Here is a 16,394-nt window from a genome sequence, read left to right as displayed (position 1 = left end):
ACCCAGATATGTCACTGTTGCCTTAGCAAACTCACACTTGGCCAAGTTCACAGTGAGATTTTCCCAGACCAGGCGATCAAACAGGGCCTGGATGCGCTGTAGGTGTGTCACTGTACACCACCAAATCATCTAAATACACGGCACACCCTTGTAACCCTGAAACCACGCGGTTCATCAAGCGCTGGAATGTAGCCGTTGCGTTTCTAAGACCAAATGGCACGACCATGTAGGAGTATAACCATGTAGGCGTTATAAAGGATGCAATTTCCCAGGCCAGTGGGGTCAGTGGTACTTGCCAGTAACCTTTAAGAAGATCAAACTTGCTTACAAACTTAGCTGTGCCAACTTGATCCACACAATCCTCCATCCGAGGTAAGGGAAAACTATCTGGCTTGGTTACAGCATTTACCTTGCGAAAATCAGTACAGGGTCTAAAAGTTCTGTCAGGTTTAGTCACTAACAAACATGGTGAGGCCCAGCTAGAATGTGAGGGTTCTGCAATGCCATTATCTAGCATGTATGCAACCTCTGACTCTAACTGCTCACGTTTTTCAGGGGAGTTTCTGTAAAACGCTGTTTTATGGGCGTAACCTCTCCCACATCAATGTCATGTTCCACCAGATGCGTCCGTGAAGGAACATCTGAAAATAGGGTAGGATATGACCTGATAAGAGAGCACATATCATCGTGTCTAGACAGTGGCATATGTTCCAAGAACGTGTCCAGTTTACACAGGGACTCTGAATTATTCAACCGACCTTGTGTTCTACAGTCAAGTTCATCAACCTCGGTTTTTACACGCCGCTGGGATGAGACACCACGCAGGTCCATCAGTATAGGCTTAATAACAGTAGAGGTGCGGTCTATCCTTCTCCAGGTGGGTCAACACGGTGTATTTAGACAATTTCGGGATAAAGAGAGCACAACAAAAGCCCCTTCGCTTCATCTTCACATTTGGCCGTCGACACCCGTCAAAGGAAATTTGCACGTCCCAGAGATNCACCTGAACATCAGCAGGAGAGGACTCTTTAAAGTAGAGACACTACATACTGATATACACCTGAACATCAGCAGGAGAGGACTCTTTAAAGTAGAGACACTACATACTGATATACACCTGAACATCAGCAGGAGAGGACTCTTTAAAGTAGAGACACTACATACTGATATACACCTGAACATCAGCAGGAGAGGACTCTTTAAAGTAGAGACACTACATACTGATATACACCTGAACAAATAAGCCTAATAAGTCCTCAGGAATCTTGCCTCGATAAAGTACAAAATGTACACCTCTGTTTCACAGCAGGAACTTTTTATAGAAACCAGCAAGTTTACTACTTTTCCAATAAGGACTTTTCAACATCTGTTTTGCAAAGATTATGCCTCAGATGAGCATTCTCAGTCCTCCTGAACAACACTTTTTTTTCAGCACAGCAATAAAATAACTGTGTTTATTTGTGGCACCACATATCACTTGACATGTGCACGTTTGCCCCGGAGCCTGGTGGAACTGAAAGCGGTCTGAAGTCACATCTGTGTGTCAGTGAGTGTGTCGCTGATCACAGAGACCAGACACATATTTACACAGGTTGACTGGGGAGAGCACGAGATAAGCAGCAGCTTCCTCACCTGCATGTTTTCCTCCTCCAGGACGGGGGACTTCTTGGGGAAGATCTGATTGGCCTGGATGCACTCCAAGCTCTGCTGGCCCTCCTCCTCCTGCAGGGGAAACACCCGTTAACCCTTTACTGAGTCAGCTTTAACAACCTTCTTTCACTCATCTCCTTTCTTTAGTTTCACTGTGGCATTTCAAACATTGTTCCAGGGGGTATTTCCTCATTCATCGCCCTGCCTCCATCTCGTGCACCAACAGCTTTGACCACTTTGCTGCTCTGTAGAAACATGTGAAAAATCCTCACAGAAGAACATCTTAAAAGTGTTTTTATGTGGAAAGTTTGGGTGTAAAACAGGTGTTACTCCTCGTTAGTCCCGACTCCGATTGATTGGCTTTTAAATGAATCTAGAAATGGCAAACCTTGTTGTGACAGAGCGTTGATTTAAAACCATTTTGACGATGCTGCTTTGTGTGGCTGTCCTCTCCTGCCCACCCACACTGTAATGTGCAACCCAGGCTAATTGACTATAATCACCCCTTGCACAACAAACCATGGAATACCACACGCCAAAAACCCTCCTAAGCTACACATAGACATGCATTCACACAAGTCTGTGAAGCAAGGAGAGTCTGAATATGATTTATGCTCCGAGAAATTACGTTTTTTATGTAAGGCAGTGTTCATCAGCGGGCTTTCATGAAGGCTTGAGGTCACAGTTTTCTTATGCAACACTGGGGATGTCTATCAGCGGGGAATGTGAGGCATGGATATACAAGCCGAGTCAAAAGAGAACCGGTGGAAGAAAAGAGAAAACGTCTGGCCATGTGCCGACAGACATCGACAAGAATCTGAGCTGAGTTTGGTCCCAACATTGTGCAGAGAAAGATTAAAGGGATGGGAGATAACGGACAGCGAGGGCACATCATGCAGGATGCTGGCTCAGCACCAGGGGCTGAGAGCATCCGAGTGTATTTACTCAAGTGCTGTACTTATAGAGCGCATGTTCTACTTTCCTGTAGTGTGTTCTATAGGTTTTAGTGCATGTAAATGGTCTGCAAAGGCTGAAATCCCTGTGTTCCCTCCAGAGGAACTTTCTCTCACACACACTCCCCTGTTTTTGTGTTAAACACAGTCTATGGTTAAACATCTCACAGTGCAAGCTTTTCAAAGTAATTATTTAATGTATTTTCATTAATTGGGAGTTGTTTTCNTACACACACACACACACACACACACACACACACACACACACACACACACACACACACACACACACACACACACACACACACACACACACACACCAGTTAAAAGACTGAAGAACAGATGAGTGTCCCATGCAGTCACAGAGAAACGACTACACAAAATGCTTAAAAAATACTTCTTGACCTTTTTAAGAGCAGTTTGTTTATATTTTGAGGCAGATAAATGTCCGTTTAGGAAAAAGGAGCTGTGGTAAACTCCACAGTTAAACACAGACAGGAGGAAGTAGCATCTACTGACCAGAAGGTGGTGCTAGAGAACAGTATAATATTTGCTTTGAGAATTCACAAATGTGACCGTAAGTTGACATAAGTCTACATGTTGATGGACACCAATACGATATGATAATATGCTGGAGTCCCAGTGGAGCAAAGTACGTATAATTATTCCTCTGTTGCACATTATGGTTTAACCCTGGGTGTGTACAGAAAATGATATCTGAGCTTCACTCTTCTTACAACAATCAATCATAAAACAAACGGATGAGATTTCCAACACTGAGTTTAACCCACCGTCTCCTAAATGAACTCTATGCAAGTTCACAGAACTCATTATATACTCAGGTAAGGACTCGTAAGAAACAGCTACATCAAAACATACTTTGTGACATTTTAAGAGAAGTTTATTTTCATTTTGATGCAGAGAAATGTTGGTTTTAGTAACACCATAACTCATGAGTTAACAGTAGCATCTTAATACGATTAAACATGTACCAAACTGATGAGAAGAATTCAACGAAATACCCAACATAAGTAGTCAGTATTAAAAACAGAGTGTAACCCATTGTCCTTTTAAATGACCTCTATGTGAGTTTACAGAACAGTAGGGAACACCTACATAAAACGCATCAAAACAAACACCGTCATGACCTGTGGTAGATAGCTAAACATAGACATCTAAAAGACGATCAAACATTACCTAACAGATGAGAAGATTTCAAAGAACCACCGACAGTCAGTATTAAAACCACACATACAGAACTCAATGTTTTCTGCTGAAGTGTAAGAAACACCTACATAAAATGCATCAAAACATACTTCTTGAAATGATAAGAGCAGTTTGTTTTCATTTCGATGCAGAGAAATGACCCCATGGTAGACCCATAGGTAAACATAGACGGGAGGAAGTAGCATCTAAAGATTATCAAGCTGATGAGATATCAAAGTAACGAGTCAGTATTAAAACCACACAGTCCCTCAAAGGACTTCATGTAGTTTAATGAACTCTATATATTCTGCTGAAGCGTAATGAAGCCCCACTCCGGCGTACAGAGGCTCAGTGAAGGCTGTCTGGACTTTGTGGACCGGGATCATTTTTCCATCGATGATGCTGTAGTAGATCAGAACACCTGCACTGTGATCCAGGTAAACTCCTATCCTGGAGGAGAGAGGACCTGAGACGGCAGTGGATTCCCCTTTGTGCCATAAGGCGAAATAGATAGTGCCACAATGCAATGACCACGACTTGTCGCTGTGTCCGAACGCAGCCGGATCCTGGTGCCCTTTCCTCTCGTTGCTCTTGTAAGCGAGGCTGAAGCACACCTGAAGGCCTTTCCACTCCATCTCCAGGTAACAGCGTCCAGTCAGAGCCTCTCCGCTCAGGGCCTGGGTGTGAACATCGAATCTGTCGGGGTGACGGAAGTACATCTGCTGTCGCTCCGTGGCTGTTGCCTTTCTGTTCCCTTCAGATAACAACAGCCGTCTGTTGGCTGTGTTTGGATCCAGAGTGATAACACGGGACAATTGGATGAACTCAGCCCTGGATCTGGGCTCTGGTTTGGGCAGTAACATGTCCACTTCACTCAAAGCCAGAGCGATTCCAGACCAACCCTCCTTCACAATGTCCAGAAGTTTATTCAGGTCTTTTGTCACGGATGCTGTCACTTCTTCAAAGTATCCCAGAGGGCGGGGTTTGATGCTGGACGTGTCTGTAGATCCACTGAGAGGTGGCAGGGAGTCGTAGATTTGTTGAAGTTGGTTGAGATCCTCTTCCTGTGAGAGTTTTTTCAGCTCAGCGTCTCTGCTCTTCAGCTCAGAGATCTCCTTCTCCAGCTTCTTCTGAAAAGCTCTGACCTGATTTCCTTCAGTTTCCTGTTGGACTCTGATCCGCTCCTTCATAATAGATCTCATGGTCACCATCGCTGTGAGCAACTCTGTATATTTTTCCTCACTGTGCTCCACTGCTTTATTAGCAGAACAGTTGATAGCCTTCTCTTCCTCTTCAAGCAGCTTCACATATTTCTCTCTGTCCTGGATCCTCTTCTGAATGTTCAGTCGACTCACCTCCAGCTCTTTCTGTGTTTCAGTCCTCTCAACATCCAGGAGTCCAGTCTTCTTCAGCCGCTCCAGCAGGAATGCTAACATGGTGTCTTTAACCAGGTCAGGTCTGGGTGTGAAGGCCTTCCTACACTGAGGACAGCTCTCCTTTTTATTCTGTTTCTCTCCATCCCAGTAGTTTTTAATGCAGCCCATGCAGTAGCTGTGTCCACACGGAATAGTGACCGGGTCCTTCATCACATCCAGACATATCGAACAGGAAATGGAGTCCAGGTCCAGCTGAGCTCCTTTCTGAGACATTTCTCCTCGTTGTAGTCACTGAGAGAGAGTTTCTGAGATCAGAGATGTAGTGTGCTCTGACTCAAAACAAACACGGGGCCTTTGCTTCCCTCTCATTGGCTGATTACACCAATGGGTGTTCAGAGCGAGAGGAAGAGGGCGGAGTTATCAAACGTGTATGCGTTTCAGACATGGAGGTTTCAGAAGGCCTTCTCTTAAAGGGGAGAAGAGAAGATGAGAGAAGATAAAATACTCTACTGATCCACATTTGGGATTTGTTTTCGTAACAGTAGCATAGATAAGACATTGCACACACATTTGAAGTAAATAAAAAAATAATGCAATTGGCCCTTATAGTGTATATTTGATAGACAGACAGTGATTATTTTTTGGAAAGCAGTGTTGTCAAGCCTTACACATGTTGGCACATTTTTATAGCAGTTCCTCTGAAAAACAAACTTAAAGTGGCTTTTTATATGCTTTTAAATTGCCAGTAACAATAATACAGGGATTTTTGCCAGGTTGTGGAAAAATCAAGTTCATAATAAGGCGAAATGTGAAATGGGACATGGAGTTCTTGTATTATACAGAAACATTACAAACCAAAACACGAACCAAAAAGCCCTAAAACTAAACTATTCTAACCATAAGTACCACACGGTCTTGTTACATATTTGTGAAATCAGCGTAGACATTGGTATAGAATAAGTTAGATATATTAAACACAGGCACATTGTAACATAATGTCATATATATATATATATGATTTACATACAGAGTAAAGTAGAAGCCATTTAACAGACTCAATCTCTGACATATTTGCCTACCCAGTGTTTACTTTGCAAAACCTGACATACATAAAGACAATTTGTTTGTTTGACGAAGTGTTATCATCCCATTGGGACCTCTGCAGACCACACTGATAATGGAACATTACATTTTGCATCTTCTACTCTAAAATGTTAAGTTTGAGAGTGGTGTTTTTTGGTAGGTTGCAAAAAAAATAAAAGGAAAGGCTACAGACTTAAACATTCATATCAATTTACACACACTAACTGTAGAAGCACCTGGTGTACTCATCTCCCATTGATTGAGTAACAGCTGTTTGTGCAGACAGTGTGAAGCTTCTCTCCAACAGCCCATTAACGTCAGTCTCCAGAATAAAGACAGTCATCACTGGAGTCAGGACTGTCCCATTGTCTTCCAAAATAACTGCAGATTTATTTCAGATTTCCTACAAGTCGTTATTGGTGCTTCAGGTTTGCATTTGGTGATCAATCTGAGACCCTTTGAGACAGAAGAGGAGTCGTTTACTGAGAACTGTGCTGGAGTTTCTTTAGAGAGTCGTTCAGTGTCTCTCACTGCCTCGCTAAACCTGTTATTTGAATATTTGAAACTTGTCCCCACTTTCCAAACTCTTCTACCTTTTCCAACTTTATTTATCTGAGCTGTGAACCAAGGATGGTTTTTAGGCATTTGAATAAATAAATACAACTCTTCACTTTAAATCTTTCAATCTGTTGGTGCTTTGTGCTGATATTTATTGTTATATATTGACAAAACTGCAAAGTCAAATGCCCGTGTTATCAGCTAGTTTGAATGACTTTGTATACTGCAGGGTAGCTTGTGAATTTACTCCAGGTGGAACTAAAGTCTGATTTAACAGTTGAATATATTTCACATCAATAATCCAGATATGTAAAGTCACTACTACTACTACTACTACTACTACTACTACTACTACTACTACTAGGCCTACTACTACTACAGTACAGTTGAGTAAAAGTAAACAATNTGTTTAACACAAAAACAGGGGAGTGTGTGTGAGAGAAAGTTCCTCTGGAGGGAACACAGGGATTTCAGCCTTTGCAGACCATTTACATGCACTAAAAGGTTTTAGTGCATGTAAATGGTCTGCAAAGGCTGAAATCCCTGTGTTCCCTCCAGAGGAACTTTCTCTCACACACACTCCCCTGTTTTTGTGTTAAACACAGTCTATGGTTAAACATCTCACAGTGCAAGCTTTTCAAATGGGAAGATTTGCGGGTTTTCAATGTAATTATTTAATGTATTTTCATTAATTGGGAGTTGTTTTCGACAATAGGTACTTATACTTCTAAGTACATGTTCCTAAGCACATAGTACCATTCTCAATGCAGTACTTTGACTTGTATTGGGAGTATTTTACAGTGTGTAATTAGTACTTTTACTTAAGTGAGGAATCTGAGAACTTCCACTGTTCAGCACAAAGGTCATAGCAAGGACACACACACACACACACACACACACACACACACACACACACACACACACACACACACACACACACACACACACACACACACACACACACACACACACACACACACACACACACACTTCTGCAGTTAGCAATAAAAGCTGAGACAGCAGCCGGGGACGACCTTTGACCCCGATGCAGCTGATTAGACCGTCTGCTTCCTGGTAAACAGCGCTGATTTAAAAAAGGGAAAATCAATGGGGAGTTTCTCATTCTGCAGAACGCAGCGCAGACCCCCGGACACACAGCAGTCACTGTTTCAAAAGCAGGCATGAGGGGAAGGTGCTTTACCATGGCGCCGGTGAAGGAGTGGGTCAACCAACGAGGAACGGCCGGGACCAGTCTGCACGAGAGCAACATAGAGAGGTTATTCTGCCAGCAAAACATGTCAATAATACAGGATATTGTGCACACATTGCGTTATGTGTGAGGAAAGCAACATCAGGCGTGACTTGAACACTGCTTTCCTAACTTTGTAATGCAACATCTAACGAATAACGACATAGAAATAGCATAGAAAGACAGATATAAGTGCATTTTAACAGCATAAATATGAAGCTTAAATTACTTTAATGTTTATATCACTGTTTAAGGAAAACGTTATTTAGTTTACCTGAGCTTGAGGCAGTGACCACAAAATGCAATGTCCCTGATTCAATGTATTCCCAATCTCTCTCTCCTCTCATTCCCTGTAGTTTCTCTCATGTAAACTCTTATTTAAAGGCATGACATGCACTAAATATATGTTTATCTCATAAACAATGTACTGTATAGTATGTTGGAAAATATTTTGAAAAAAAAGTCATGGTACAGTTTGTCAAACATATGAAAAAAGTAATAGTAGAAGTAGCTGTTGAATATTTTATACATAGTAGACATGTTGGAAAAGTTTGAAAAGACTTAAAAGGGTTAGTAGTGCGTGAGATTACTAAATTATACACAAATCAAAAATAACAAAGTAGTTGTTCCACAATGTTTATCATCATGAAATTAATATCTATATATGTTATACTATACTTGCACTGCTTACCGTTTTCATACAATGTAATGACAGTGTTGTTTTTTCATATGCTTTAGCAGTTGCCCCAAAGGAGACACATGTTGAGTCTCAGATTACATTATTTATCCTGGGGTTTTGAGACAGTTAGTCCATATTAGATTAAGAGTAATAAAAGATAAACAAAAACAATCAAATAAAAAGGTAAAAAAAAGTGTGAAACAATATTAATTCAACACATAAGAATGTGCAATAAAATGACACATCTAAATAGGATGAAGATATGTAAATAAGGAAAAGCACACTACCCAATAAAACAAATGTATATATAGAATAAAAACGTTAATATAAACACAGATGTTTATACTCTGAATGGACTCACTGCCCTGACGGGAGAAACCAAACCACCACCTGTCCTTTCACTCACTAGCGATGCCTCTGGTAGATTGACTGAGGCTGCAGATGTTCAAATGACTCAGAAGAAAGGCTTTGCTATGCAGGGAGGGTCTGGGATGTTGTTCACAGGCATGTGTAAATACTTTCTCAGGGGTCTGGGCAAAGAATTGATCAGAGCCCGAGGTCGACAGGAGGAGGCGAGCCCCTATAGGCAGGACAGTAAGTTCAAACCGCTCAATAGAAAATCTATTTGTATGAAATGGCACTCAAAGGGGGCGGGGCTTGGCTAGCAGTGGCAGGATGTCGGGCTTCAGTAAGTCATATGATAAGTTGTTTAAAATGTAGTAAAGTTTTTGTTTGTTTGTTTTTTGTTATGCAAGCATGAGTGGGGATGAAATCTAACTGAATGACAACCAGCTCTGCATTAACTCTAATGTGTTTATCTTTTCTTTCCCTCATCTTTTGTTTTTATGTATGGAGAAAGTGCCTTTTCGGTGTCATTTTGAAATCTTGAACGTAATGTAATTAAACCCCCTACTCATCCAGTAAAGATACAATTATACTAGGGCTGCTCAATTAACCGTATTTTAATCGCAATTACGATTTTGGCTTGCAACGATTATGAAAACAACATAATCGAAATTTTTAAAAAAATGGTATTATTGGTTTTTCAGTTGAATAATACTTGAAGTTCAGAGTAATCAATGTTAAAAACATACTGTTCACATTTTTTTTCATTCAATAAATGGATGTTTTCAAAGTAAATGGATAATCGTGATATTAATTATTGACCCAAATAATCGAGATTATGATTTTTGCCATAATCGAGCAGCCCTAAATTATACACACAAATTAAATGGAGTAAAGCACTGGTGGGCACATTTAAAGAAGCAGCGAATAAAACCAGTAATGTAATATATATCTGTAGACTCACCAGACAATCGGTAACGGACAGTGAGCAGTCCTGATGATCCTGTTTGGAAACTCTTACACGTAAGACATGGAAATCTGTGGAGACGAAGGAAGACAAACAAATTATTTTCCTAACAAAGTTGCAAACAGCAGATTTTTTCAGTGAAGAAAAGTCAAGCCACAGAAGCTCTTTTCATTCCCTCGTAAATATAGCTGTGCTGGTGGTCAGAGTGGCGTGCATGTGAGGGAAGAGATACCACTTACACTCAGCTGTGGGATGGAAAGAAAGCCATCTGGATCCTAAAGCACTAACTGTGGTCTAACCAGCACACAGGCCGGCCTATGAACTGACCATGTAACTTCCACAAGCAGGAATAAACAAGAACACTTGATCCATGCATAATATTATTTTACCCCCTGCAGTCACATCTGGAGGTCAACACCAGCTAATGAAAGGTATTGGGGACGTACTTCTTTTTTTATAAATATAGCCTCCTGTGGTTAAAGCTAGCCCCAGATGATTTGGAAAAGATTAGTTACTTTATGAGAAACTGTACTCAACAAAACTGTTATTAAGTCTGGAGTTATTTGATAAGAGATGGTGGCCGTTTCTCAATCTCGAGGATACTGGCTTCCAAGCCAATATTTCAAGGATGCTACGTCATCAAGTGGCCCAGCGGGACCGTTCCAATCTCCAGCATACTTGGAATTCCACCGAGGCCGCATCCTTGGTTTGGGGGAAATTTCGAGGCTGCACATTGGTAGACTTCGCGTCCTTAAAATCCCCACAATGCTTTGCGCACGGACCAATTTCCCCAGATCTATGGCGGAAAATGTAAGACGGGGCACACACCTGCACACTTGCTAGCCTGTTCCACTCTTCGTTTTCCGAATGCCAGGAAGGATTCTTGCCTAGCTTCTGAAGGAAGTGACTCGGAAGACATGTGCTACCAAGCAAGCAACCTCGAGATTGAGAAACGGCCTGTGTGTTTGCGTGTGGGGAGTGTTGCAGTAGAACATTCCCCAGAAACACCCAGTGTTTCTGCCAGACCAGGGCTGAGAGGGCGTCCACTGAGAGGGGGGGGTGTGACGTCACGTTGTGTCACGAAACTTGCATTTTGAATTGAGTCGTCCCTTATAGATACTATCGCTCGCCGACAGTACACTTTCCGTTAGGCCTGCTCAATTAATCGTATTTTAATCGCGATTACCATTATGGCTTCCAACGATTACGAAAACAACGTAATGGAAATACAACGATTATTTTTTTATTACTTTTTTTTTTTTTTTGGTTTTTCAAAATCAATGAATAATTGCATTTAATAATCGCAATTACAATTATTGACCGAAATAATCGAGCAGCCCTACTTTCCGTCACAGGAACACCACGCTTTGCTGGCAGTGAAAAGAATCCCACCAGACTCCTTTGCCCCTCCAACAGAGGGATGTCCTTTTTCCTTTTCGTCATTTCAAGCTATAATTTTTTTGACGTCAAATGACGGCAAGACGGCCCCCAGGCGGAAACGCTGATAAGAGACTTTATCTGTATTGTGTTTATTAAGGTCTGTATAATGTTGTTTGCAGTGTGTTCAGATACTTCGCCTCAAACTAAAACATTGCATTTAATGGGATTCAATTCTTGCCCTCGTCCATATTATTCAATAACATTTTCCTTAATGGTACAGCCCTATTTGAACCATCCAAAAACAGCTGGTCAAGCACACAGACTTGGCACAGCCCAACTCTTCACAGCACTTGGCTGCTGCCTGGTATTGATTTGTTGTGTCCAGTGTACAGTAGAAATAACTGGGGAACCGAAAAGGAGCAACTTGTTTGATCAGGTAATGGCAGACCCCTCTCATGGTATTGTAAAGGCCGCCTGTTAGGCATCTCTCTCTGCATTCCGGCCCACAAAGGGTTGTAAAGGTCAGCTACTCTTGCAGAGACTGAAATCTGATCTGAGGTCAGTGAATGGGGAGCACGGGACCTTAGCACACTTTCTCAGGAGCAGATATAAAGGGTAGAAACAAGAGCAGAACCCCCATTGCATTTACCCTCTTGTCCTGTTCGTTTCCCCCCCCCCCCCCACTTTGGTGTTTCTTCCAAATTTGACCGTTCTGTTTTGACTCATTACCAACATTGTATTTAACTCCCTTTTAAGCAGCAGACTATATTTCAGACGGTCGGTTCACATGAATCATTTATTTATTTCCACTTTTTAATTTCAGAAATATTTTGGATTGTTTATTTTATTTATCCATCTATCTATCTATCCATCTATCCATCCATCCATCTAAATATCCATCCATCTATCAATCAATCAATCTATCTATATATCCATCTATCTATCCATCTATCTATCTATCCATCTATCCATCCATCTATCTAAATATCCATCCATCTATCTAAATATCCATCCATCTATCTATCTATCTATCTATCCATCCATCTATCTATCTATAACTGCAGTGAATTTACAAGAAGAGAAACTGAAAATGAATTCCAAAAACAACATGGTTGTCTATTTGTGGGTGTGTACTATCTGATGGATGGAAATAAACCCATTCACTTCCTATGGTGGTGAATATAGGTGTTACAAAGTTGACTAAACCACTCAAAATGAAAGTGGTGATCAGAAATGTTATATGTTCAAAGGCCTACTGTGGAGGACATCATAAGGCCTTGAGGCAATAACATGTCAAACACAATATACTGTATGATTGGTGAAAGTAGTAAAGCGGTCCGATATAAACCGAAGACACCAGGAGGGTTAAAGGCACACCGACAAAATACAAAACTAAAATGTTTTAACATGAATAAAAACAGGATCATATATTTACTATAATAATACAATACTGCATAACAAGGAGTTTTACTTTTGATATTTTGAAGTACATTTAGCTGATAATACTTCTGTACTTTGTATTATTCTGAAATGGGACAGTGTGCATTATGAGTTTATTTTGATGCTGTTACTTTTGCACTTTTACTTAAGTAACATTTTGAAATCAGGACTTTTACTTGTAGTCAATTGCTGGACTCAGACACTCAAATCCAGCGCCAGACACTTGTTACTGTATATTTCCCAAGGACATTGAAGTGATTGTTATTTTGTATATATTGATTGTTGTGCTTTTATTTATGTCTTAATGTATGTACATGTGTCTGTTGATTGTGTATATATAGGATATACATGTTTATATATTTTTGTATTAGGGATTGTGAGTAACGGTATTTTGATCTCTCTGTCTGTACACACAAACTGAAAGATCGACAATAATTCTTACTTTGACTTGTTGAGTATTTTAAGAGTATTTTGACAAGACAGCAGGGTTAAAGGCACATGAGGACCTGAACACTGCCTGGTCATTGAGAGTGGTGTGAGGCTGCCAGATGGGGGGAGGTCATCATAACTTGGCTGACGTAGGAGTCCAGCCTTTACTGCCGGTGCCACCTGATAAAGCATATCTGCCACACACACAGGGCTCTGTTTACAGCTCAGTCGGGTCTGAGTTCAGAGAGGAAGGCTAAGCCCCTTAGAGCCTTAACGTTGCTCCTGTCCCGTGACACGCTGCAGCGCAACACAGCAAACTGCATCCATCCGCTAACTCATGTTATTAAAGTTGAAAAGAAAACGCTGACTGAGGCGATAAAGTACATCGAGTGACAGTTACTTTACATGGACGGTGTCAGGATGAAAATGATCAAAACAACAGCGGTAAAAGAGATGAACTCAAACATGTCGGCTAGATTTGTGTCATAAAAACAATATTCAACTGGATTCAAATGAGCGGTTCAATTGCTAGGTTAAATATTAACGTTATTTCAAGCTGTGACGGGAAATAACTAAGTATATTTACTCAAGTATTGTTCTTAAGTACTATTTTGACGTATACAGTATGTATTTTACTTGAGTATTTCCACTTAAAGCTACTTTATACTTCTACTCCACTACATTTCAGAAGTAAATATTGTTCCTTTTATTCCACTACATTCATTTAACACTCACACTTACTTTGTAAATATAAAAGCACATGATATGCTGATGTGGAATACTGAAGTACTTATCTAAAACAATATTTCAAGTATACATTTTATATTTAGAAACTACAATACTAAAATGTATAAAAACAGGATAATATATTAACCACAATAATACAATACTGTTAAGGAGTTTTACTTGTGATATTTGAAGTACATTTAGCTGATAATACTTTTGTATTGTGCAGAACTGCAAAGGCCATGCATTGTGCATTATGAGTACATTTTGATGGTGTTACTTTGTACTTTTACTAATGTAACGTTTTGAAATCATGACTTTAACTTGTAGGGGAGCATTTTAAGACCATAGTATTTGTACTTTTACTTAAGTAAAGGATCTGAGTCCATTTCCAACAATGCACAAACATCCGCCGGCATAATAAGAACTGCACAAAAGCAACATAAATACTAACGTTATTTGAAGTAAATGTACAAAGTAGCATTAAAAGTCCCTAAAAATTGTACTCAAGTAAAGTACTTGAGTAGATACTAAAATACTACTTACTTTCCTCCACTGTTTATTGACACATAAAAGCCAGTAGCTAACGTTATTTAAATAATAATTTAGATTAGATATCTACCTATGTCAATAGATAGAAGTAGAGCTAGCGGAAAACAGCATACCTGCTGCCCTGACTTCTCAGTGGGTAAGGTTAGCTTTAGGATGGATTTTTCTGGAGCTAACGTCAATAGTTAGCTAAATAGTTAAAAGTATTGCTAGCAAGCTAACGCTGAAAAACTGAATATGAACATCGCAATTAGCCAATTTTAACATTTACTAAAAAGTTAATGATATGTTGTCTTTTAATCGTATATTACTGTAAAGTGTTTTCCAGTAGTCGCTGAAGCACAGAGCAGCCAGTAAACTGCCCGGCTACCTATTAGCATGCTAAGCTACCAACTGTTTTTGTTGTTATGAGATAGAGGGCGGAACCCAACACGAAGGCCTTCTGTCAAAACAAACCGAGGAGAGAGAACAACCGGCGGATAACTCACCAGCTGCAGGACCGATGAGAAGCCAAAGGTTCACCCGAAACCCGTGCAGTTAGTAAGCAGCAAGTAAACGTCGATCAAATAGGCATTAGTCATAATATCCGAGCCGAGGCCATCTCTTCTGCATCCCTCTCCAGCTCCGAGCCTTCGACGCCATCAAAGTCTCCAACCCAACAACTTACGTGGTGACGTCATCGCGTCAGAACCACGTCTCAGGCCAAGAGGGGCGGGGCTTAGGCTTAAACACACGCCATGCGGTGCCATCATGTAAACACTGGGACTGATGAGGGAGTGGAAAACTAAAAGTATTATTAGGGGAAATGAAAAAAGCGACATTATTGCAGGAAAGTTTGTCTCTGCCTGCCACAACATGAGAGAATCAGACTGACCTGATACACCAGGTCCCACATCTCAGGTCTTTTATTATTATCTTCATATTAATGTATGTATTTTTGACTATCAGCATTATCCTGCACAACAATCAACAACTCACATAACTCTTTTTAAACTAATTCATTGTTTTTATTTAATTAATTCTTCCTTTGATGACTAAGAAAACGTGTTTTTCTTGCATTTGTTCACAATATTGATGAATTTAATATTATATTTCAAATGTGTATTTAGATGACACAATTGTACAAAGCTTTGGCCGATGCTGTATGTCTTTATGGTCACGCTAATAAAGCTATTTGAATTGAATTGAATAACCAGATCTTGTACTTGAGTAAAAGTAGAAGCACTCAGATCTTGTACTTGAGTAAAAGTAGAAGTACTCAGATCTTGTACTTGAGTAAAAGTAGAAGTACTCAGATCTTGTTCTTGAGTAAAAGTAGAAGTACTCAGATCTTGTTCTTGAGTAAAAGTAGAAGTACTCAGATCTTGTTCTTGAGTAAAAGTAGAAGTACTCAGATCTTGTACTTGAGTAAAAGTAGAAGTACTCAGATCTTGTACTTGGGTAAAAGTAGAAGTACACAGATCTTGTACTTGAGTTCAAGTAGATGTACTCAGATCGTTTACTTAGAAAGATATCGCATAAATATGTGAAATATGTCTAAAGATGTTTATTTGGAATATTATCTTGAAGTAAAAAGTTAAGTTGAGATGTAAATATATTTAAAGATGACAACATGGGAATTGAAAAGTAAAGTGCAAGTATGTATATCACATGTATAATTAGGACAGTATTTATGATCCACGTCACGTATTCAGTTTCGGCGGCAGTTCTTCCTGTGTGTCTAGAAGTCTTCTCAGCAGGGCTCTATAAATAGAGAACTACGGCAGATATGTAATATTCAATGCAGCCGAACCGTGTATTACAA

At 40.2% G+C, this 16,394-nt stretch overlaps 1 protein-coding gene and 1 long non-coding RNA gene across 2 annotated transcripts; both read right to left on the bottom strand.

Moving 5' to 3' along the window:
• Window positions 1-1,591: 1,591 nt before the first annotated feature.
• LOC104965742 (uncharacterized) lies at window positions 1,592-15,548 on the bottom strand. The gene is made up of 4 exons (XR_800572.1): window positions 15,079-15,548; window positions 10,064-10,137; window positions 8,028-8,079; window positions 1,592-1,722 (listed from the first exon to the last, which is right to left on the bottom strand). It is a non-coding gene; the product is annotated as an uncharacterized lncRNA (long non-coding RNA).
• LOC104965741 (tripartite motif-containing protein 16-like) lies at window positions 2,929-5,507 on the bottom strand. The gene has a single exon (XM_010794754.1). The coding sequence runs from the start codon at window positions 5,456-5,458 to the stop codon at window positions 4,079-4,081; it is 1,380 nt and encodes a 459-aa protein (XP_010793056.1). The 5' UTR covers window positions 5,459-5,507; the 3' UTR covers window positions 2,929-4,078.
• Window positions 15,549-16,394: the final 846 nt, after the last annotated feature.

Source organism: Notothenia coriiceps, unplaced genomic scaffold (genome assembly GCF_000735185.1).
Source record: "Notothenia coriiceps isolate Sejong01 unplaced genomic scaffold, NC01 NC01_scaffold00037246, whole genome shotgun sequence".
Classification (NCBI taxonomy): domain Eukaryota; kingdom Metazoa; phylum Chordata; class Actinopteri; order Perciformes; family Nototheniidae; genus Notothenia; species Notothenia coriiceps.
Note: the sequence above shows the minus strand (reverse complement) of the source record. Positions and strands in the feature narration are given on the sequence as shown.

Coding starts and splice junctions, on each gene's coding strand:
- LOC104965741 (XM_010794754.1), bottom strand. CDS start 5,458: ATGTCTCAGAAAGGAGCTCAGCTGGACCTGGACTCCATTTCCTGTTCG.